Source organism: Cupressus sempervirens, chromosome 10 (genome assembly GCF_028749045.1).
Source record: "Cupressus sempervirens isolate cs-2001-9-10 chromosome 10, ASM2874904v1, whole genome shotgun sequence".
Lineage (NCBI taxonomy): Eukaryota > Viridiplantae > Streptophyta > Pinopsida > Cupressales > Cupressaceae > Cupressus > Cupressus sempervirens.
Window position 1 is genome coordinate 865047195 of NC_143127.1, and position 23333 is coordinate 865070527.

The window sequence follows — 23333 nt, forward strand, 5'->3', positions numbered from 1 at the left end:
ATATATTCATACTATGGAATGACTTAGTTTTACTTTTACAACTATATGAGTTTATATTTTTTTTGCATATATATATATATATATATATATATATACACACACACACACACTAACGAACCCACCCACGAACCCAAATGGGGAAAAAAAAATTGCCCGAACCCACGAATCGAACCCCGAACCCGAACCCGTCCCCGAACCCGAATCGGCAACTTAGAGAACAACTAATAACCATAATATTACAAACAAGGTATTGAAATTATAAATAATAAGTTCAGAACAACATATAAAGCATGATACAATTCATAGTTCCAAGAATCATGGCGATTCATGCGATTCACGTGATTCGGCGATTCGATTCAAGCCAAACGATTTTTTGTGAATCGGTGAATCGGATCAGCGATAAAGGGTTTATGAAATAAGTTACTCACTAAATTTCAAGGGTTTTTTAAATTTTCCGATTCATGGCCGATTCGATTCCAATTCATGGCCGATTCACGATTTGATTCGGCCTTGCCGATTTCGATCCGATTCCGATTCTTGTTACTTTGATACAATTCAACCATATACCCAATCTCTTAAAGACATTATATAGAACATGATCAAGTGTCTAATGCTAAGCAATATCTAACATCATAAGCAAGAAATGATGTGTATGATATGTATAAAAATATTATACATCTCTGAGTAGATAGGTGTTGTGAGGTTTTCACATCATCGCCCCAAAATTTTGGAGACCCCCTTTTTTCGATTGCCTTGGCAAATTTTTTCGGAGTTGTCCAAATGTTTTCGATTTGAAAATTTTACACCTTGGATGCCTTCGGGTCAGAAGGGATTTGATGTGATTTGTTTTTCACCCGACGCTAACTTGATTTTTTGGGGCATGCAATTTTATCCTTAGGCCAAGTAGAATTCAAAAACAACATTTTTATTCAATGGTTAAAATAATATCAAGCAGGATAAAATTGCCAATTTGATGAGTTTTTTTTTTTGAAAATTTGAAATAATTGTATAAGCTCGGGATTTTCAAAATGAATTTGTTAGATTTAGTTGTTTTGGAAAATTTTGAATTTTTTGGTGAAAAAAGAAAATTTTTGATAGTGAAATTGGAATTGAAAAATCGATTTTGAGTGCCAGGAAAATGATTTATTTTGGCTTAAAAATTGAAATGGTATTACAATGTTGAAATTGGATTAAATTACAAAATCACATTTATTTTGGTTGAAATATTGCTTAGAAGATTTTAAAAGTGTTAAAAAGAAATTGGTAAATTGGAATTGAAAATTGATTTTGGCTTGCTAAATTCAATTTTAATGATAATTTAATTGCTAAAATGTTTTTAAATGAAAATTTTGACATTTCGTAGGCTTTCCTTGTTTTATTTTGCAATTTTTGATGAGAACTGGCAATTAAATGGGCTAAGTATTTTTAACATGGCATTTAAATTTGGCCCATTAATAGAAGAGCTAATTTAATTTTGTTTTCTTCCAGGGCAAGTCGGCCCAGTTGGGGAGACAAGAAACTTTGGTATAAGAAGGGGCTTTCCCCCCCTTCTTATTTCCTCATTCCTTCTTCTTTCCTCCTCCCTTGGTGAGCGATTTTCTTCTAGAGGAGTAGCTTGCAGATTTGGGTGATTTTTGGGCAGATTTTATCCTTGCTTGGTGGCTTTTTCTTCTTTTGTTTTGGGCAAATTTCTGCCCTAGGCGATTTTGGAGATCTGATTTTTTTCCAACTTGGGCGATTTTTGTTGGGTCTGATTTCTCCATTTTTGGCAGCAATTTCTTCTTTGAGACTTGGATGATTTTATTTGTGAAGAGACTATGTGATCCAAGGTCTGATTTTTGGCATATCTTGGGCGATTTCAAGGAAATCAAAATTCTGATTTTTGCTAGGACATCATTATTTGCAAGGAAGGTTGAAATTTCTGAAATCTGATCCGAACTTGAAGAGGGCTCGATTATTGATAAAGACATGATTAAGGTAAAATTCTATTCATTTCTAGAGGTGAAGATTGTTAAAGGCGGATTCTATTTCTTGTTTTTGCTTGGTTTCGTTTCCATTATATTCTTCTTGCATTCATCATCCACCACTTCCTAATTCCATTGATAGGCTGAAGTTTGGAGAGATAAGTGTAGATTTCATCATAGGACATTTGGAGAGGCAGAAATAAGCTAGACCACCCTAGGTTTGAAGTTGGGAGATATAAGTGTAGTCCATTCTAAGGTAACGGAGAGGCAGAAATAAGTGGTAGTCCCACCCCTAGGTTGAAGGTTGGAGATTGATAAGTGTAGAGATAGGACTTGGAGAGGCAAAAATAAACTAGATTCTATCGATAGAAAGAAGGTTGGAGATTGATAAGTGTAATCCATATCATTTAGAACGAAGGGGCAAAAATAAATGTTTAGGATGGTAAATGTTAGTGCAAGCAAAGACCCAAAGGGAACGAATACCAAAAAGCACAAAGAGAACATGATGCCTAAGACCACCTTCTTCTCGAAAGTGAGGTGAATAAGTGATACCAATATCGGTACAGTGAACATGATATAGTTGAAGGAAAAATTGAAGGAAGGACAATCTCTCATGGCAAAGAAGATCTACAAGAGTGGAGTTGTACATGCGGCGGCTTTTCCTCCTACCTTGCCCTGTCCAGAATTGGTAATGGAATGTGCATCCCGGTTTGACATTGTTACTAAGTCCATCATTTTCGATGAAGAGAAGAGAGTGTTAGCCAACATTGGCGGACAAGTGGTCGAGGAAGCATTTAATATTCCCAAGTATAAAAGCATGACAGTGGTAATGATGGATCAGGTAGCTAAGTTATTTCAGGATAATCAAGAGGCTTATTTCATTCATCTAAAGTAGAATTGGTTGCATGAAGGCAAGAAGGGAGTTATGAGGTCATCAAAGCTTACCAAGTCAGATTTCAAATCAGAGTATGGTGACCTTATTGTGCTTCTCAGCTGAATCATGGGCTTAGCTCAAGGTATGCAATTTGAAAACTGGATGTACTTCTTTATTGATGAAATTGAAAATGGAAAGAGAAGATTTGATTGGGCTAGGATTCTAGAGTTGCAACTTAGGACAGTACAAAATCAAAAGCAATTCTATATGGGGTCCTATCTCTTTTATCTGATTGCGAGACTATATGAAAATCCTGGACTTAAGGCCTTAGGAGTGGTTGGTAATGCGTCGGGGCAATATTTGGTGCATGAGTGCTATCCACAGCTTCATTTGCACAACACCAAGGATTATAAGATGTTTTATGACACCTTTGCCATGAGGATAGTAAGGATATTACAAGGGACACTTGCTAAGAGGCTCTCAACGGAAGTGGAAGTAAAAGTTAAGAAGTATGGAAGTTGGTTTATCCATTTTCCACAATTCACATATATTGGAGTAGCAGGAAGTATAGTTTGTCCCAAGAGACTTCCAAGGTACCCATTCGACAAGGTAGTTTTGATGGAGTTGGTTAGGCAACTTGAGCATTATGACAAAATGATGAAACTCAAAGGTGAGACAGGGATTACCTTCTCATTTGGAATAGGCAATGATACTTGCCCCAATCCTATTGCCTTTGCAGCTGCAGAGAAAGAGTTAGAATGGTATCATCTAGGACGGTATAGAGCAAGGCAAGGATTCGATCCTAATGTTCTTATCAAGCTATCTCATGGAAATACATATAAACATATTCCTACTATAGAAGATTTTTGGGCCAATGGACATAATGACTTTCTTGTGAGGAAGGTAGCTTTCTCAAGATTGTCAGTGAGCATGATGAAGGCAATTAGATGGAGAGGGCTTGATATTCCCAATCAATTGGAAGATGATGAAAATGTGCTAAGAGAAGATTATGATACAGTGGATAGAACAAAATTGGATCCAGTGCATTGGGATGATCATTAGGATCCTTCCTTAGAGGCAGTTACAAGGACAGTTGATTTACACACCGAGTCATGGTACAATGGGAAGTTAAGGCAATTACAAAGTCGGAGGGTACGCCTTACTTATGAGAAGATGAAACCAGAGGAAGGTCTAGCGGAGTTAGTTAGATAGAAAGGTGAGGGCAGTAGCCGGGAACAAAAACTGGTTAATAGCAAGAAGAGAAGTTTGGAGGTTGAGAAAAGTAAAGAACATCAGGGGCCTCTAACAAAGAAACAAAATATGGCATTGTCAAGGGAGAGCATAATTGAGGCTAGAGGCCAAGAGGATAATACAAGTGGACAGGGGGCCGCGGTAGAGGTAAGCTCTGATTTAGAATCAAGTGGTTACAATGACAGTACCGAGTACTCTCCTCTCTCGGAGAATCAACATGGAGATGATGTGATAGTCACTAGTGAAGAAGAAGATAAGCCAATTGATATTGAGAAAATAAGCCAAGTGCTCGGGGCCGTTGGTGATGCTTTGCTAGTCGAACTGAATCTAGATTTGGGGAGATGCACTGCACCACTATGGTTAAGGCAAATGCTTATGCCAAGAGGCGAGGTGGTGACTATCCTTATAGTTGAAGGTATTTAAGAGTTGGTGGAAAAGGGTGATAGCGAGAAACAAAAACAAATTGCAAAAACTGTGGCAAAAGTATTAGGGGCGACAACGAGGGTCATTGAAAAGTTCAGCTTGCTATACCAAAGGTTAGCAAGGCATTGGATGAGATTGTAGCCCAGGACTATGAGATAGTTGAGCATAACTTAGGAAGAATCACATATGACATCGAATGTGAGGAGATCCAGGAAGGCAGAGAAAGGTTGAGGAAGGCAAACGAAAGGATTGTGAAGTTGGAGGCTGAAAACAAATATTGGAGAGACTGCCAGCGTATGCAACAATTGCACTAGGCAACCCTTCCTCAAGACAACGGGAGCAATATAGAAGAGATATCAGCTTAGTTGTACGAAGTCAAGGATTGGATCCATGATACAACTCAAGATGGGCGAAATTTCTTGCCTTCCTTTGTCTCGACATTCAGGTCATTAGTGGCTATTAGAGATAAATTTAGAACATTTGAAGGGGAGTGGAATGGTTTCCTTCCAATCAAGGACTTAGCCATTCGTAGGCTACAGGTATTTATTGAGCTACCGAAGAAATATTTGGAAAGAGCCAAGTTGGTAGATGGAGGAGGAATGAGTACAGTGGAGTCTTGGTTTGTTGCCTTGACTACCAGACTGAGAATACTTGAAGAGATACGAAACGAGATTTCACAACACAGCCTAGGCGTTGACACGTCCATTTCAACTATGATGAGCGATGTTGGGGTTGCGCTTGATTTTGAAGATATTAGAGAGGATAACGTCAATGAGACAGAATTTGGATCAAGATTGGATGAGTTGGGGAAGGTTGCATCAAGAAGAAACATTTGGGCTCCCTTGCCTCCCTCAATGCCTTTATTGGATATGCGAAAGAACATGAGAGGACACTGCAAGCAGCGAGCAACATGATGAATTCAGCTGAGCTCAAGATGAAGCACACACTTTGCCCTCCCATGAAGGAAGTCAACGACAAGCTAGCCAAGTTCATTGCTTTGGCTAAGAAGATGAAAGAAAAGGGTAGATTTATTTGAGAAGATCATTTGATGTAAGCCCAAGTGGCAATTTTTCCTTCTTTTGGGTAGGATAGGTGTCTGATTTTGATTGGCTACCATTTTGGTGCCTTCTCATTGGTTGCCACTTTTTTTTTTTTTTTCATTGGTCCATTGATGAGGTGGCGTCTTCTCATTGGCCAATGGTGTGGCAACCCTAATCAGGGTTTTTGAGATTGGATATGGATCGTTGATTTTGCCTCTTAATCTCTACCATTGGTTGTAATTTTAGCCTCTATATAAGGCCAGCTGCTCTCATTTGTAAAGGGTTGAAGAAAATTGTTGCTTAAGATAATAGCAAAATTGCCTCTCTTTATCATTGTTGTGACTTGCATGGTGATTAAGAACATTTGGTGTTATTGCATGGTTTCTACTTCCAATAGTTAGAATTAGATTTCTTTTGAAGTTGTTAAAGTAGATTTTATTTCAAGAAAGTTGTTAAGAGTAAGAGTAGATGGATAGTTGTATGGGGATATTAGTGGATGTTTGATAGAGATTTATAAACTAGGCCACTAGCATCCTAGCGACTTGTTAAGAAACCTTGCGTGGTAATCTAGTCCTTTTCCCTTGAATCATTGCATCTATGAAGGTAAAGCTGTTGGTTAGCTTTCATCAAATTCGATCCCCGTCCATTTGATAATCTTTCCATTCATAGGAGTAGGAGTAGAGCAACAGGTAGTTTAGTAGTTGGAGTTCAATCGATAGAGAAGTTAGGAGAAACATCATTGGCAGACACACCCTCCATCACCATCACTATCAATATCATTTGGTGCTCATAAACTTTACAAAACCATCATCATCATCATCACACCAAAGTCCAAATTATATTTGAATGAACAATGTAAGGCCGCCTACGTGATTACTAGAAAATCACATTGATATAACTGAGTTAGTATCCACAGGTGTAAGGAACATTGAAGTTTTTCTCATGTCTTCATGAGTATTAACTTTTCAAGAAAAGGATTGAGTGCTTGATATTCCATATCAAGTATTCAATTGCTATATGTTATGTAGTGGTACAAAACTGACATCAACAATAGGTACCATTCTTTTGTGTTCAGAATTTGAGATGTTATCTTATAGTTTTACCTATGCGTGACTTTTTAGCAAGGAGTACCAGAAGTAACCTCATCTCCCAACCTAGTCCAAGTGTACGTATACTATCTTCAAAACCCTACTAATACTTGTTAAGATAAGAGTGGTGTTACACTAGTTATTTATGATACTAAGAGTATATACAACCTCAAAAAATCTAAAATATCATCAAAGGGAGTTCTTCAAATTCAAAAGCAATCATGGTGAATGAAGTTAGATTTGAAGATAGACTTAAAGGTGCTGCAAATTTTGTCTCATGGAAACTTAGATTAATGATGACCCTTAGAGAGCAAGAATTCGATGCATATCTAGAAGATGTTGTACCAATACCAAATAAAGAAATTGAGAAAGCTCAATGGAATAGAAATAACAATAAAGCCATGAAGATTCTAGCAGACTTTGTTAAGGATCACATGGTCCCTGTCATTTCAAAATTAGACACTGCTCATGCCATTTTTACCTTCTTAGAGAACATGTATGAGATAAGCAACACGAGTCAAGCTGTTGCATTAAAGTAACCACTGCATCACATAAAAATGAATAAAGGCGAAACTATTACATCTTATATTATAGGAATTATTGAATTGAGTGATCATCTACATTTGGATAGGTAATTGACAATAAAGAATAGACAATATTGGCACTAAATGGACTTTCGACATCTTGGGAATCATTCATACAAGGGATAAGTGCTCGATCCAAATTGCCATAGTTCGATTGATTAAAAAATGATTGTATTCAAAAGGAGTCAAGATTGATCACTAGAGGAATTATCATGAATAAAACTGATGAAGAGATTCAAGTGTTAAATACAAATTCTCACAAGAAAAGAAAACAATAAATATTCATTCGAAAGGAAGATGGACTTGTCTAAGGTGCAATGCTTTAGATGTGACGAGTACGATTACTTCCAGAAAGTCTCAAGAATCAAGCCTCACTTGCAGAAGTAAAGGAAACAAAAAGAATGGTATCCTATTTAGCCTTATCAAGTGAATTAATAACCAACATAAATACTTGGGTCATTGATAGTGGAGCTTCTTGTCATATAACCAGATTTACAAAACAATTGGATAGTCTTGAAGAGAATTCAAATGAAGAAATCACTATTGGAGATAACTCCACCTACCCTCTGAAAGGAATTGAGACCTGCACAATTCAATTAAAAATTGGAGTTTCTATACAACTAACTAGAGTGCTATTTGTACCAGGCATCAAAAGAAATTTAGTATCCATCTGAGCCCTTCGAGCTCTTGCATTAAAGCAACAACTGCATCGCATAAAAATGAATAAGGTGAAACTGTTACATCTTATTTTATAAGAATTATTGAATTAAGGGATCAATTATCTACAATTGGTTGGATAGATAATCGACAATATTGGCCCTAAATGGAGCCACATTCTGGGAATCATTCATACAAGGGATAAGTGCCCAATCCAAATTGCCAAAGTTCGATCGATTAAAAATTGATTGTATTCAAGAGGAGTCAAGATTAATCACTAGAGGAATTATCATGGATAAAACCAACGAAGAGATTCAAGAGTTGAATACGAATTCTCACAAGAAATGAAAGAGGGGAAAAGCCAATAATAAATATTCATTCAAAAGGAAGATGAACTTGTCTAAGTTAAAACGGTTTAGATGTGACAAGTACAAACATTTTACTATACATTGTGCATAAAGTCTCAAGAATCAAGCCTCACTTGCAGAAGTAAAGGAAACAGAAAGAATGGTATTCTATTCAGCCTTATCAAGTGAATTAATAACCAACATAAATATTTGGGTCATTGATAGTGGAGCATCTCGTCATATAACTGGATTTAGAGAACAATTGGATAGTCTTGAAGAGAATTTAAATGAAGAAATCACTATTGGAGATAAATCCACCTACCTTGTGAATGGAATTGGGACCTGCATGGTTCAATTAAAAATTGGAGTTTCTATACAACTAACGAGAGTGCTATTTGTATTAGGCATCAAAAGAAATTTAGCATCCATATGATCCCCTGAAGACAAAGGGTATCAAATCACCTTCTTGGATGGGAAAGTTCTTACCTGGCCTAAGAACTCAATTATCAAAAATGCATGTACAATAGGAGTTCGCGATGGACGTTTATGCAAACTATGTCATGTTCAAAATCAAGCTTTATGATCAAAACCTTCATTTTGGGCAGAAGCCCTTAATACTACTGTTTACATATAAATGTCCTCACTCTATACCTAATAATATAACTCTTGCACTTTTTTTAAGGCATTTAAGGATCCTTGGTTGTCCTATCTATATTTATATTCCTAAGGAGAAAAGATTTAAACTTGAGCCATTAGGAAGAAAAAAGATATTTGTTAGATATAGTGAATCATCCAAAGCTTACATATATATTCCCGACCAGAAAGCAATTGAGCTCAACGAAGATGTAACATTTGAAGACCTTGCAGATTGATGACATAGATAATGAACTATCTTATAAACATGGAAGAGGATCTTGACACTGAGACTCAGAGGGCGATACTTAAGGAGATGATGAACCTAAGAATCCAAATATCTTAACCAAGCCCCTCTCCAATTTGAAGGTGGATCACTTCAGAGGTACTTGGTATGTTAAAAATGTGATTCTATTTTCTGAGGTTGAGTCTTAGTAAAATTCTAATATATTTATGTTATATATCTTCCTTGTCTTCTGAGTTACTACATGATTCTATGAAAACATCATGGAAGGTGATGACCTTTCATTGATGTTTGGTTGTGGTTACTATAGTAAGGTGATGATATTGCTAGTAGAATATTAAAATGTTTCTTTAATGATCATCTTAGTTAGTCTTTAGTTTATTGGGTAGTTTCTATTTTTGTCTTTAATTCTCGATTGTTTCTTTTAGAAACATCATCTTTGTTAATCTGTATAAGAAGCTTTCATCTCTTTTGTTTAATACAACCACAACAACATTGATTTACCATAACTTGGTATCAGAGCGAGTCAAGTGGCATTTTATAAAATTTGGCAATTTTTTAAAGAAAAATTCAAGCCTCTTTTATTTGGAATGTTTTCTAAAAATTGGTTTTTTGATTTTTAGAAATAAAAACCATTGAGGTATTTTATGAAATTGTGTGGTTCATCTTCAAAGATTTTTGCTGGAAATTGCAAGCCTGGTCAAGGGTTTTGTTCTCGTGATTTCTTGGTTGCAGTAAAAGTCTCTAATTTTTGAGGGTTGCATGCACTGTTTTACCATGCAAAGCCTCATATTTTGCCGCACGAAGAATTTTCTGATGGGTTTACTTAATTTTTTCCCTCATAAAATTTTTGATTCTATAATTCACAGAGTTGGGCGGGATTTGTTTGTGGGTTTTTTAATTATTTCCTCGGAAATTATTTGTTGGGTTTTACTGTTTTTCCTTAAAAAACAAAGCTTTTTTCCTCTGATTTATGTCTCAGATTCTATTGTCTGGTTTTGATTGATTTTTCACCTCAAAAATCCTAATTGGTTTTTCTGATTTTTCTCCTAAAAAACTTTTCCTTGAAATTATTTGTTGGGTTTTACCGTTTTTCCTAAAAAAACGAAGCTTTGTTTCTCTGATTTGTGTCTCAAATTTTGTTGTCTGGTTTTGATTGATTTTTCACCTCAAAAATCCTGACTGGTTTTTCTAATTTTTCTCCTAAAAAATTGTGACTAGTTTTTCTGATTTTTCTACTATGGAGCATCATGCTCCCTTGCAAAGTTTGGAGGGCTTGACGATTTTTCTTTAAAATCTTGGTAGTTGTTCTTTGTGTTTATCTTTGTCTCATGGGAAGGGTAGCTTCATTATCCAACATTAAGTTGGATGTTTTTGTGATGATTTCTGGTCAGATATTTTGCTAATTCTGGGTGGGTTAGCGGTAGACTCATCTTAGTGGCAAGCTCTTGTCTTTTGTTGCAAAGAATTCTAAAGAAGGGGACACCCTTATTTGTTTATTTTTGGGTAGATTTTGGCTTCTTGGTCATTTACATTTTGCAAATCCGGGGAGGGTCTCAGTAGCAACAAAGTGTTTTGAAGAATTTGTGACCAAAAGACATCAGTTAGACAATGATCATTAATAGAATATTATAATGTTTATTTAATGGTCATCTTAGTTAGTTTTTAGTTTATTAGGTAGTTTCTATTTCCGTCTTTAGTTCACGACTGTTTCTTCTAGAAACATCATCTTTGTAAATCTATATTATAAGGAACTTTCATATCCTTTGTTTAATACAACTACAATGACATTGATATAACATAACACTTACTATAGCCTAATTTACTATCATGAAGGATGTTGTAATGATGTCCCTGGAGATCATGATAATGCATATCTCATGTGACTAAGTTAGTGGTTATTGAGATATTACATTAGTCTCCTCTTCTATCATGATGGATGTTATAATGATGGCCCTAGAGATCATGATAGGGCATGTCTCATGTAAGTGGGTTAGTAATTACTGAGATATAACATGGTGTATACTATGAGATAGTATATGGAGACACCATCTGCAAATATTTTCCTTGGTAGGCATTATGTGACTTGATGCCAGTGCACATACCAAGGGAATGGTGAATATCATATGGTAGATATTTTGGATAAAACATACTTTTGACAATACCATAAGATATCATATAAATGATGGATAGATGTTGCTATTCTCTTTAACATTACTTCATATTGAGATGATAACTTGAGAGTACTATGTGCTGATCAAACTGACAATCCTCCCCAGCTAAGAGGGAGTGTTGATGTTGTAGCTTCAATTGGATTGATTTGAGCAGAGATAAACTATATTTAAATTAGTTATATTGATTAATAATCATTGACTAATAATTATTATACAATTAACATAGTCACACACACACACACATCTTAGATACCGGTGCTCTTTGGTTTTTGCTGGGTGTTGGTGTTGGTGTTGGTGCGTGGATGCATCTTGGTTCTGCATAGGTGGCCCCAGGAAGCGCATGTTGGGATTGTGGGTGCTCTCGGGATGCATTGAAGAGCATTCAAATTGCACCCATAGTCCTTGGATGTGCTTTTTGAGAGCACCCTGAGAGCATCCAAACAACACCCGTGTATATAAAGGCCCTTTGGATGACCAAAGTCACTTAAGTGACTATTTTGCACGTGTTTAATTCATTTTTTGCTCCTTTTTATTTCAATTTGTATACTTGTCACTTTTTGTTAGTGAAGTTTGAAGTTGAACTATCAATGGTGAAGTATAATGCTATGGAATGGTTTATTTTTTATATTTCTTGCATTTCTTTGCATATAATATATATGGACGCACCCAAATGCATCCAAAATCCAAAAAAAATGGCACATCTGGCATCAAAATCCTCCGCATCAACATCATAACCAGAATCCTGCATTAATAGCTGTTATTAATACTTAACAATTACGAATAAAATGATTTTTATAAACTTGATCAAATTATCTCAGTGACTGCTGATTACATACCAGATCGGGCTTCCAATATAATACCCGCTGAGATACATGAGAATCGGGTATTACATGCCCTGATTGGTTTGTGAATAATGTATTTAGGGTGGCAATTAAATGCAGATCCCTTGGCTATTATTGACACTCCCCAATAGTGTGGTATGAATTGGTCGATCTGTATAGTATGATAAGGCGTGTTCATGTATGGACATGGCCCTACATGGCCTAAAGCCATGTAGATTCATGTCCCTACATGGGATGTAACTTATCCTGGCAATACATATGTGAAGATCTGTGCAGATTGAAAGTATATACAGTTACAATAATCTAAGTACATCTGCAGTAGATCTACAGTAATAAAGCAGATTTATTGAAGATAAATTCAGAGCATCAATACATCATATCAGTGAGGAAATATATACAAATATATCTGCATAAAAGAAGAGTCTAGTAAGTGAAATAATAAATAGAGAAAATACATACACAAAATTTAAAATGTATTATATCTGATCTTTATCCCTTAACAATAGGTGTCATAGTTTCCAATCTATGAGCACTGTAAAATGGCCTTTGCAGATCCTGTCTCTCTTCGACTGAGAAAATAACACGTGTTCATCACAATAGGTTATTCAAATACTGGTTTGTTTAGCTGTGTTAATGAAAAGTTCTCTGATACACTATTATTATAGCGCGACTGCAGCTCCTCCATAAAAACTTATGTCGTGCCACTTAAGAGCCTTTATCTCAAATATCTATTTTGACGTTTATCAATAAATGCTCTATAGGATGTTTTTAATACTTCAATCTCAACAATCTTATATCTATGCTTGTAGTTGCCAGAGATGATTCTCTTGAAGAATTCTTGGATAGCTATCTTCAATTCAGGAAACGATGGTATGATTTATCTCATTATGGCCAGAGTGGGTCAATGACTGGTTTGGTCGTTGGTGATCAGGAGCTGGGTCGACGTGTCTTCATGGTCTTGTATCGCATGTTAGATTCCTATGTTTTCCCTTAATTTATCCTTTTCATAACTAAGATTGCTGTTATAGTTTGTACGTAGATATTCTTTTGAGCAAAAAATTATGACATTGAAACTGATGTCAATTAACGTAGGTCTTCAAATCAAGATCCAGGTGCACCCGCAAGTGAAAGCCTTAGCTCAAAGGAACACACAGGTTTGGCTTATGCTATTTTTGTGTATGCTTTAATTAATATGTATACGACATCTTATTGATATATGAATTAAGATTAGTTTCAACAGTATGCCATGACATATTTTTCTGATTAATATACTCTAAATGTTTCTCATTTATGGTTGGTTTTGACAGATCTCTTGCTGCGAAAGAGGTTGCTAGACATGCCAAAGCTGATGGATATTGCTGCTATATATGGACATGACAATTCAGATTTGACACAATTACTGGTAGACTTCACCACTCCAAACATTTTATATTTTAGGTCTTGAGCTTATCTGTGATATAAAGCACACCACAAGTGCAAAAAGTACATTGTAAGGTTTGCTTCAAGACAATGCGCTTCAGCTATTGCCCTCCCTATTCTACACCAGAGCTTGTAGATCTACCCTTTCACACTGAAGAGACTTCTTCCAGGTGGGAGGCAATAGTTCCTCTGGAAGCCTCAGATAATCCATAGCTTCTGAGAGCACTAAGTCAGAAAAAATCAGATTGTCAAAGATGAGCTTAAATCTCTCATCTCACATTTTTTCCAATTGACCTACTATAAACTGACTGAACATTCCTTTTCAAAAAGATGATGACTATTATGTTGAAAATGAAACCCTGTGCAAGGTCCGTTTCTGTGGACTATCCCCTTTATTTTGACCTTAGAATATAATTAAATGATTAAAATTAAAGTTGTAAAAAATAAATAAACTTGATGTCAACTTTTTAAAAATTCTTTAATAATGTGGTCATAAAAGTGACTTATTTCATGTCAACAGAAATTTTTAAGAGATTCACTTTATTATTTTCCTTTGCTGAAGTTAAATATTAAAATGTGAGGGAAATTTGGTAAGAGTTCTAAGAAGCTTCATCAGATTATAATAAAAGGTCTGCAAGAGGCTCACTTTGGGTATGCATGGTTGATTATTTTCTTTGAAGAGCTTGAGAGCTTTTGGCTTTCGGTTCAGCAAGCTCTGGATGGAAACCCTTGGGTTTTGGGGGGTTCGGACAAAAAATCAATTCCTTGTTTTCGGTGCATTCATTATAGGATTCATAGTTGCATTTCATTGTTCAGTTTGTGGAGGGCTACATAATTTGTTAATTCTTAACCCTTGGGTTTGGGAGGTTTGGACCAAAAATCAATTCCATATGCTGGTTGGATTCATTACAGGTTTCATAGTTTAATTAACCTTTAATACTAAAAATCTTGGGCACCTTTATTTATGTGTCAAATATTATAATGGGTTTTTATTAATAGGCTAGGTTGAAATAATGAAATGTTAGAAGAATTGTATGAAAAAAACTAAGAATGTGGCTGAGTCCCTTTTGGAGGTTTGTCTATTATTGTCACTTACTTGGGTGAGTATTGTTCCATTATTTTGTAGCTATTGCTGTTTGCTTGGACACCAAGTGAAAGGGATATGTGCTGGGCGTTAGAAGTTAGTAAAATGTTTATGCTAGCATGGGTGAGAGATTCCTTGCTAGGTGAAGATGGTTTTTGCTGGATGCCAATTAGAAAGGGAAAATATGGTCTTCATTAAAAATTAAATAACTTCACTCTTGTTTACCTACCCATAGTTGATATTATTGCTGCTGGTAGTGCCTTCCTAGCTGTTGTTTAAGCTTGCACAGGGGTTTGGAGATCAAATGGTGTTATTTTAAAAATGTGAATGATAGAATAATGACATGAGGATTTTTTTGTCACATATAGAGGTTTGGACAGAGGTCGATGAACTGGAAGATTCTTTTTGCTATTCACACACACACACGTGCTTCTCTTGTTTCATGTGGAACTGTGGAGAGGAAAAGTACCTTTAGCTGTGAATTCCGATTTGTGAATTATTGTTTACGCCGCAACTAATCAAGTTGAGTCCTGGCAGCAGGCTCTTATCACAGAGTATCGTGAAGAGGAGTCAACCTACTTTGCTTTTTGACAATGATATTTTGTTATGGCGGTTGGGTAGCTGATAGAATGATCATTAAGGGAGTGTATTCAATTATTTTTTGTATCCTAGGTTCTTGCTATTTTTAGTTCAGTATTTTAGAATCTTGCTTAGTGGTCATTTAAGTTCTATTTTTCAGTTGTCTTAATTAGTTTATTTTTAGTCATCTATATTTAGACGACTTTGCTTTTTTCTTTTTAAAAGCTTTTGTAAACTCTATATATTTGGGTTGGTTAACACAACCGTTTAGTTTTTTTGAGTTTCAGCCCCAGGGTAGTATGAAAAATAGTGTAAATAAACCCACTTTAAAAAGTGATTGAAAATGGAGATTTTGCATTGAAGGGAAAAGAAAGACCAAATAAAAAAAATGATGGATTTGTCAAGAATTTGTTTGATTGATTGCATGTCAAAGTATTCATTTATTAAATCTATGGAAAATGAAATCAAGGATGAACCTCTCATATAGTGCAAGAATAAGATTTGTAATTAGAAATATGGTTAGGGCACAAAATTATCACTATAAGTTGACACCATAGAAAAACATGTTGGTAAAGTTTAAAAAAAGTTAATGGTAGATGGAAATACAGGAAGAATGTTTGTGTAAGAATTTTGATAATAGCAACAACCCGAGATCTATTAGATAATGAATAGGACAGTAATAAGAGAGAACAATATGGATAAGAACAATCTGTATTCTCATTAATGATGTAATAATTGAATTGCAATACCATCACTGATGGAATGACTTGATATGTGACTACAATTTAGAAGTATCTGCTACTATAGGCAAGGCAATGAGAGAGGCCATTGTAAGCAGGAGATAACTTATTGCCTACACAAGGTAAGAATTGCATGTTTACTAAAGGCGGATCAACCTCCATTGTGCAATGGAAAATGGGCAACATGTGGAGGATGATAAAGTAATAAGCGCACTAAAGGTGAAGACAATAGATAAAGTGGAATGAGATAATTATTATCACCACCTAAAGTGAAATTTCTCCTACACAATGTGCAAGCTCCTAACTATCTCAAATGCAAATTACTATGTTATGCATTATCTTAGGTAAGCTTAAGTAAGGTGTAATTAGGTGAATATACGCCAACACGTGCCACCAAGTGCAAGTTAGGGTAATGCAAACTTAAGCTCATTATGCAATATGGATCCTGGCTACTAGGCCTTGTTATATACATGTACAAATGCAAATGCAAGTGCAATCTCTCACAAAGTAGGGGAAGGGAGAAAACCCGATGGGACAAAATGCCCTCCCAAAAGAGAGATGAATACATCAAAGAAATCTCAAAGAAGAATGAGAAGAAAGAGAAGGACAAAACCTCATGTGAGCAACCACCCCCCCCATTCCTCAATGTAGAATGTACTCCAATGGTAGATGCTCCAAGCTGAATTTAGAAGCTAGTCCATGAACAACGAAAAGGAAGAAACAAAACCAAAGGTGCATGTATGAAGTTTCCCCAATCTTGGAAGGAATGTGTAAGAAGAAGCATCAAGATTTATGGAGTCTTTTGTAATTGCTCAAGAGTCCCCTTGTCAATGCTGAAAAATGCCCCCTCGAAATCAGGTCTTCTAGGTTACACTGCTGAAAAAACAAACTAGTTTCTAGCTGAGAGGAATGCGAAACAATATTCAAAGACTCAAGCATCTCCTCTGAAGATAAAGAGACCTCCAAATGTTGGTCCAAAATATCCACAATCATATCAAACTACGAAGGATGATCCTATAGAGAATTAAGAATAGGATCCAAGTGTTTGTTAATTGCTAGGATTGCCATTGCATCAAAAGATCAACTTGTCAATCCTCGATACGACCACTAGACTTATAGAAGACAGAGGAGGCTATTAAACCATGTTGTGAATCCAGCAAGGGATGCTAGCCCACTACCAACAATTCCCCTCCTAGCTACTCACTGTGACCTACAAGGATTCAAATCTGTGGCCAAGCTCTGATACCACTTCTTAACCGCTAGAGTTGCCACTGCACCAAAAGATCAACCTGTCAATGCTCGACACATCCACTAGACCTATAGAAGACACATGAGGGTAAACCATGTCGCAAATCCGTCGAGGGATGTTGACCCACTGCAAATAGTGTTACCTCACAACAACTGAAGAAGGATCATCTTCATTAAAGAGAAGAAGAATATCATCAACAATCTCCCAAAACTGCAACATAGGACTGTACAAATAACCCTATAATGTCTGTCAAGAAGTTATCTCAAGGAACTTCGTTTGGAAGATAATGTACACCGTGTTGCACTAAATCACAAGAAGACAAAATTGTAGCAATATAAGCATCATAAGGAGCAATGATAGATGTGATCTCAATAGGAGGGGGTGGAATAGAAGGCTCAAGAACTTGATCGCATGTGAGAATACCGAAGTTTAAGTAGCCAAAGCTCTCCTGAATGTTGAGTACATACTGGATGTGTGATCATCATCTGAAGAATCATTGTCATCAATGGGAACAAAGTTTGCAAAAGAGTACAATCGAGGTGCATTATCAACCACCCTGATGGAACTCTAATTTTGGCAAATTTTAGAGTCCCAAGCACCATGGCAAACAAAAAATCTTAGATCTTACCTACTACTTATATTCAAACAATATGTTTTAAAACACAATCACACTTGAAATTGATCCTTTTATTCAATAATCAAAGGTTCTGTATAAAGATCTTAAGCTTGAGCAGCTTATCAGAACAATTCAGATATCATTAACTCCTTGAGAGTTCAAGCATACCTTGCTTAATTCATATAATATAATCAATACTCCAAGTATCTCACTGATACTAAATTAAAGATAGAGATGATAAGAATGATCAAGCACTGATCATATGCACAGCATCTAAACAGATATATAAGTTTGCTGAAGCAAAAGTACATTGACCAGATTCAGATGTGATAATTATAGTTGCAGTACAAGTCATCTCTTGAGTATCACTGATGAAAAATACTCCTCACAGTCAGAACAATGCAGTGACCTTATGTATGCTACAGTTACATGATCAGTTTCTCCTCAGGAAGCACAAGATGATGGCTCTTATAGAAGTAAAACAATTAGAAGAGAAGTAAAATAGAAGAAGGCCAACTTAAATTGAATTCCATAATCAGGAGGCTGTCCCGATTTGCAGAACGAAGATTATCAAGAAGAGATGCTTGAATATTACGCCAAACTTATACATAGAAATGGTGAAGCTGAGAACTAGTCAAACAAGGAAGAGAAGTACGGATGTAATATATCTATTTGTATGGAGGGATAAGGAGTAAGAAAGATGACTTTGTATGATCCTTTCTGAATCACATTCATATATTTATGATTTCCCATCAAAATCAGTGGCATGTGACAAGGATCAAATGAAGAGAACAGAGATTATGAAGATGCCATATGATGAGAAGCCTCTAAATCTAGACACCATTTCCCCAATTTATCACGCGTAGAAGCAAAAAGAGCTTTTCCTTTACCCTTATTTGTTCCAATGGTGAAACTCCTTCCCTTATCAAATTCTGTTTGTTGTGAAGTATCTTAAATAGACATTCATGAAGGCAAATTGATTTAATTCTTCTTAAGAAGGCGCTGCAACTCATCTATTTTGTTGACATAACATTTGTGCTCATCATGCCTTAATTTACTGCAGTATGCACAGTTAGGTAACTCCTTTTGGATGATTTCCCCTTAGGAGAGGACTATTGTGCTCTATCTTTCTGTGGCTTCGGCTTGGTTGATTGTTGGAACTTTCCTTTCCCTTGATTGCCTTGAGTAGCTACTAAAGCTGTGGACCTTGAAGACTCGAGAATCCCCATGTTGATCAGCTTTGACAGTTCTAACAAGATCTTTGTGAAGGCACCAAATGATGTAGTGAATGAACTACCCACTGTCAATTGAACTTTTAAGCAGAAATATTTGTGTTCCTGTTTGCTGTTTAGCTGCTGTTGGGAATCTCCAAACGGATATGCAACAACATTGCTGAAATAAGTTTGTACACAAGAATGTTTTGCATGCACAAGGTAAAAACGAGTTTGCTCATTAACATATAGTTACATCAGAAAAAGCCAGATTTTGTCAAGAATAAGTTAAAGAATTTTGCAAGGGGACCCAAAAGGCATTTGGAATACAGTGACTTTGAAAGCTGCTCATAATGAAGTACAACACATAGACCACGTTACCGAATATCTCTGATACCAAGCTGGGTCATGTTGATCTTAACGAATTTTGGAGAGCAGTGACAGATGAGAATGCATCTACACTTGCTTATAGAACAGTTGAAAGCAGGTTAGCACATGCAACTGGTTTCCAATACTTGTGCAATGTACAGATTTAATATTTGATCGTGTAAAGGGTTACAAGCCAGTTGCAAGGGAAATCCAAACACTTGACAACCACTTAATACTGATGGAATTTCCATATCAACAGTTTCAGGTTGTCATTTAAACTTACAAAGAGTAGTAGACTAATATCGGCAAGCAAAGGGCACTGGAATATTTCAGTGAGAATCGAAGCAAGTGTTTGAATAGTCTGGCAAAGAAATGATTGTTGGTATCTATTGGTTCCCAAAACCGCAGATTGGAAATCCAAGAGCCTGCCACTTGTCTGATAGGACTTCTCAATCAGTTCTGGCCAACGAACGGGAATACACCTATAATTGACTCTTCACGTTTTGGTGTTTCCTTGGAATTTCATTTACATCTCTGGATGGCTTGTAAGCAGAGGCGCATTCCTGATCAGCTTTGTAGGCAAGCAAAATTCTCTCAACAACCTATAATCGGCTAAACATGATGTTTGTAAATCATTAATTGATTTAGTCTTCATATTAGCAATCCTTCAAAATTTTGTTTTGATTTTCTTGTCCGAAATCTGCCAATATTGTCTGTTCAGTCTTGTTACTGTGTGTTTCATAATTGGTTGCAACAAGTCTTTTTTTTTACAAAGAACGAGTATCACCAACAACCTTGGACAGGAATCTTCCACATTATTTAAAAAATGGAAGCCCAAATTTGGGCTCCATTAGTGGCTCGTGTTGGGGACGTATGCTCCCTATGAGCATAGCGAGATTACAGCCATCTCTGGAGGAGCAGACCGAGCATCCATGCTTAGCATGGTGCAAGGTGAAATTGGGTGGCCCCAGGCCCCCAAAAAATGTACTTTGGTTCTTTCCTCTATCAAACACATAGTTCTGATTATGTAACACCACCTCTCTTCTGATCATGACATGCTTCCGGTTCATTATTTGTTTAGGATTAGAACTTGCCCTTTCTTCATCAACAATATTATTTAAAAATAGATAAATTTCTGAATCATCCAGCCCCAACATTTGAACCCTTGCTGAATCTGATGCATTGTTTTTATGGACACCACTTAGTGGATTTGTTTGATCAATGCAATCTTTGGTATCTGTCTTATGTTTAGGCTTTGAGAGATCATTTGATGTACTGTAGTTTCTGCTGAATGGAAGATCTTTATGTACACAATTTGATATATCACCATACTCAATACTTTGTTTCCCCTCATAAAGAAGCTTTGAAGACAACTCAAATTTAGAAGAAATTACTTAAGTCTTATCAAAACTCTGTTTTGAGTGGATATTTGGAAAACTTTCAGAATTATTCTCCAACATACTCTCCTTAATCTTGAGCCCGTCCACCATATTTCATGCACATAAACTCTTCGAAAATATCTTATCCGCCTACAGGTCTTCGATCATATCTTCATTCATATTTATTTGTGTTATTTCTTTAATATTCTCACCAACCATTGACATCTCTTTTGTAGAGTCGCCAATCTGTTGGTTCCCAAAACCGTAGATTGGAAATCCAAGAGCCAACCACTTCTCCGATAGGACTTCTCAATCAGTTTTGGCCAATGAATGGGAATATTTTTCGATTACTCTACACTTCAGGCTCCGCTACACCCAGGCGGGTAAACCTTCCTCAAACGTTGACTATCTGGTTCAAGGATTTTCTATAGCGAATTTAAACTTCTGGAGTTCTCCGGCTGGCAAAGTCCTTGAACTCAATTAAAATGAAAATTGGATGTTGGATAATGGTTGATGCTTGTAGGAAGGAAGTTAGAGATTTTTTGACTTCAATAATAAAATGACCAGTGCCTCTGCTCATCTAGGCAATAGAGTCAACTTCAGTGAATTTTCACGTACAACTTCATAATGTTCCATGCACTTATACTGCCAATAATAATGCAACAGATCAAAAGTATATGCAATTTTAAATTAGTCCAAATTGAACCTTAACTCCTCTGCGAGACAATCTGGACATAGATACGGAAACAATTTAATATTTCACACTATCTATGATGATCGAATATAAATGCTAAATGACCTTGTCCACTTATCGGATATTTAAATTGTATACAGAATTCTAGAAAATAATTATAAAGGACGATTTGCCTGCATTTTAAATCTCCACGCCTTTAATAATAAATAAAGAACATTTTATTTTATTATTAAAATAAAATAATAGAATTTATATTACAAAGTCATAATGAGCCCCTTATTCCTTCATACAATAAAAAATATGAAATGCTTTCTCCTAAGAGAATATAAAATGTTCGGATGTGTCTTAACTTTTATCTTTTGAGAAGTCGTCAAGTGCCGTATGATTTTTGCTGAATGGAGGATCCTCATAGTCATGGTTTTGATCAATCATGCAAACATTTATATCACGGTTTTGAACATCTCCTTGCACACAATATGCTTTGTTCCCACACTCCGGATATTGCTTATCCTCACATTAAGGCGTTGAGAATGGTTTATCTCCATCAGCTATTACTGCTTTTATATCAAGATCAGATTGGATACCTGGATAATTTTCAGAATCATGCTCAAACATACTCTCCTCACTATGCCTTTTTGATTCTATCGCTTCTTCACATATTTGCTACAACTCTTGCTCATGGGATGAGCCGAAAGATGTTTCACCTTCTGAATACACTTCATGAGTTTCATCAATTTCAAAATCAGACCCGCTATCTTCATCATGGTGCTGATAGATTTGGCTGCAAAGAAAATCCTCTTCAAACAATGGATTTGAGAATATAGTGAATTCAGATGTATCTTCTGTCACTCCGCTATCTTCAACATGGTGCTGATAGATTTGGCTACAAAGAAAATCCTCTTCAAACAATGAATTTGAGAATATAGTGAATTCAGATGTACTTCTATCACTTCTTCTTCGAACAATGGGTTCAGGAATATAGAGAATTCAGCCATGCTTTCGTGAGAGCTTTTATCCAGGTCATCTGATGTTTCATCAACAAGACTAAAATCTTCATTACCTCCTGACACTTCCTCATGTTCATACATTGTATGCAATTCTACCTCATCCTCACTATATGATTCCTGTGAATTACTATCTCCTTCATCCAATACATCTTGAGAATGCACTGATCGATCAACCTACTCACCATGGTGATTTGAGAAAAAAATTGGACCATTTCTTTCAATATGTTTCTAATATTCTAGATCTAACAAGGCTGAAATTTCTTCTACGCTTAGAGAATCCTCTTCCTCATTTTCACATTCACTTTCATTTGAAGGCATATAAGTATCAGCATGGGCTGATTCTCCTTTATAATGTTCAAAATTTTCATCTCCATTTGAATTTGAAACTTTATCTAACTTATATGTTATTTTAGTCTCACATTCATTCTCCTTTGCAACTAGTTCATTATCCATAAGTTTGTGAAAGCTAAGAAACTAATGATCATATAAGAGGCCTAATTCCCGCATCCTGTAGAGAAGATCAGATGATGGAGGTCTATATTTTGAAGGTATTTCCTGATAGGCATTAAACATTCTCATAAAGAACTGTGTTGCAGATTCATCTTCTTGCTTTTCTAAATTCAAATATGCGTCCAAAGGAGATATATAACTTGGACTTTCATCCAATATTTGGAAGAGAAGCATCACATCAGGATCTTTTGGCAAGATTCCCAACTCACGAAACTTCTTATCAATTCCTTGCGTGAAGGCATGACGTCTGGAGGTTCTTCCCGAAAAATATCCACCATCCTTATAAACAAATGTGCCGATGTCTCACCTTCATATCTTTCTAGATTGAAAAATGCATCCAAGGAGTGTATGTCCA

At 36.0% G+C, this 23333-nt stretch overlaps 1 protein-coding gene across 4 annotated transcripts in view; it reads left to right on the top strand.

Moving 5' to 3' along the window:
* Window positions 1–23333, top strand: part of LOC149536757 (Ubiquitin system component Cue protein) — a 122542-nt gene that overhangs the window by 25446 nt on the left and 73763 nt on the right. For all 4 annotated transcript variants that reach the window (XR_016356784.1, XR_016356785.1, XM_089803692.1 and 1 more), the window contains exons 2-4: window positions 12931–13090; window positions 13214–13275; window positions 13429–13523. Coding sequence is in view for 2 of the 4 variants with exons in the window: in XM_089803692.1 (XP_089659818.1) it covers window positions 12931–13090; window positions 13214–13275; window positions 13429–13523 (317 nt within the window). In the remaining 2 variants the exon portion in view is untranslated. The remainder of the gene's footprint in view (window positions 1–12930; window positions 13091–13213; window positions 13276–13428; window positions 13524–23333) is intronic.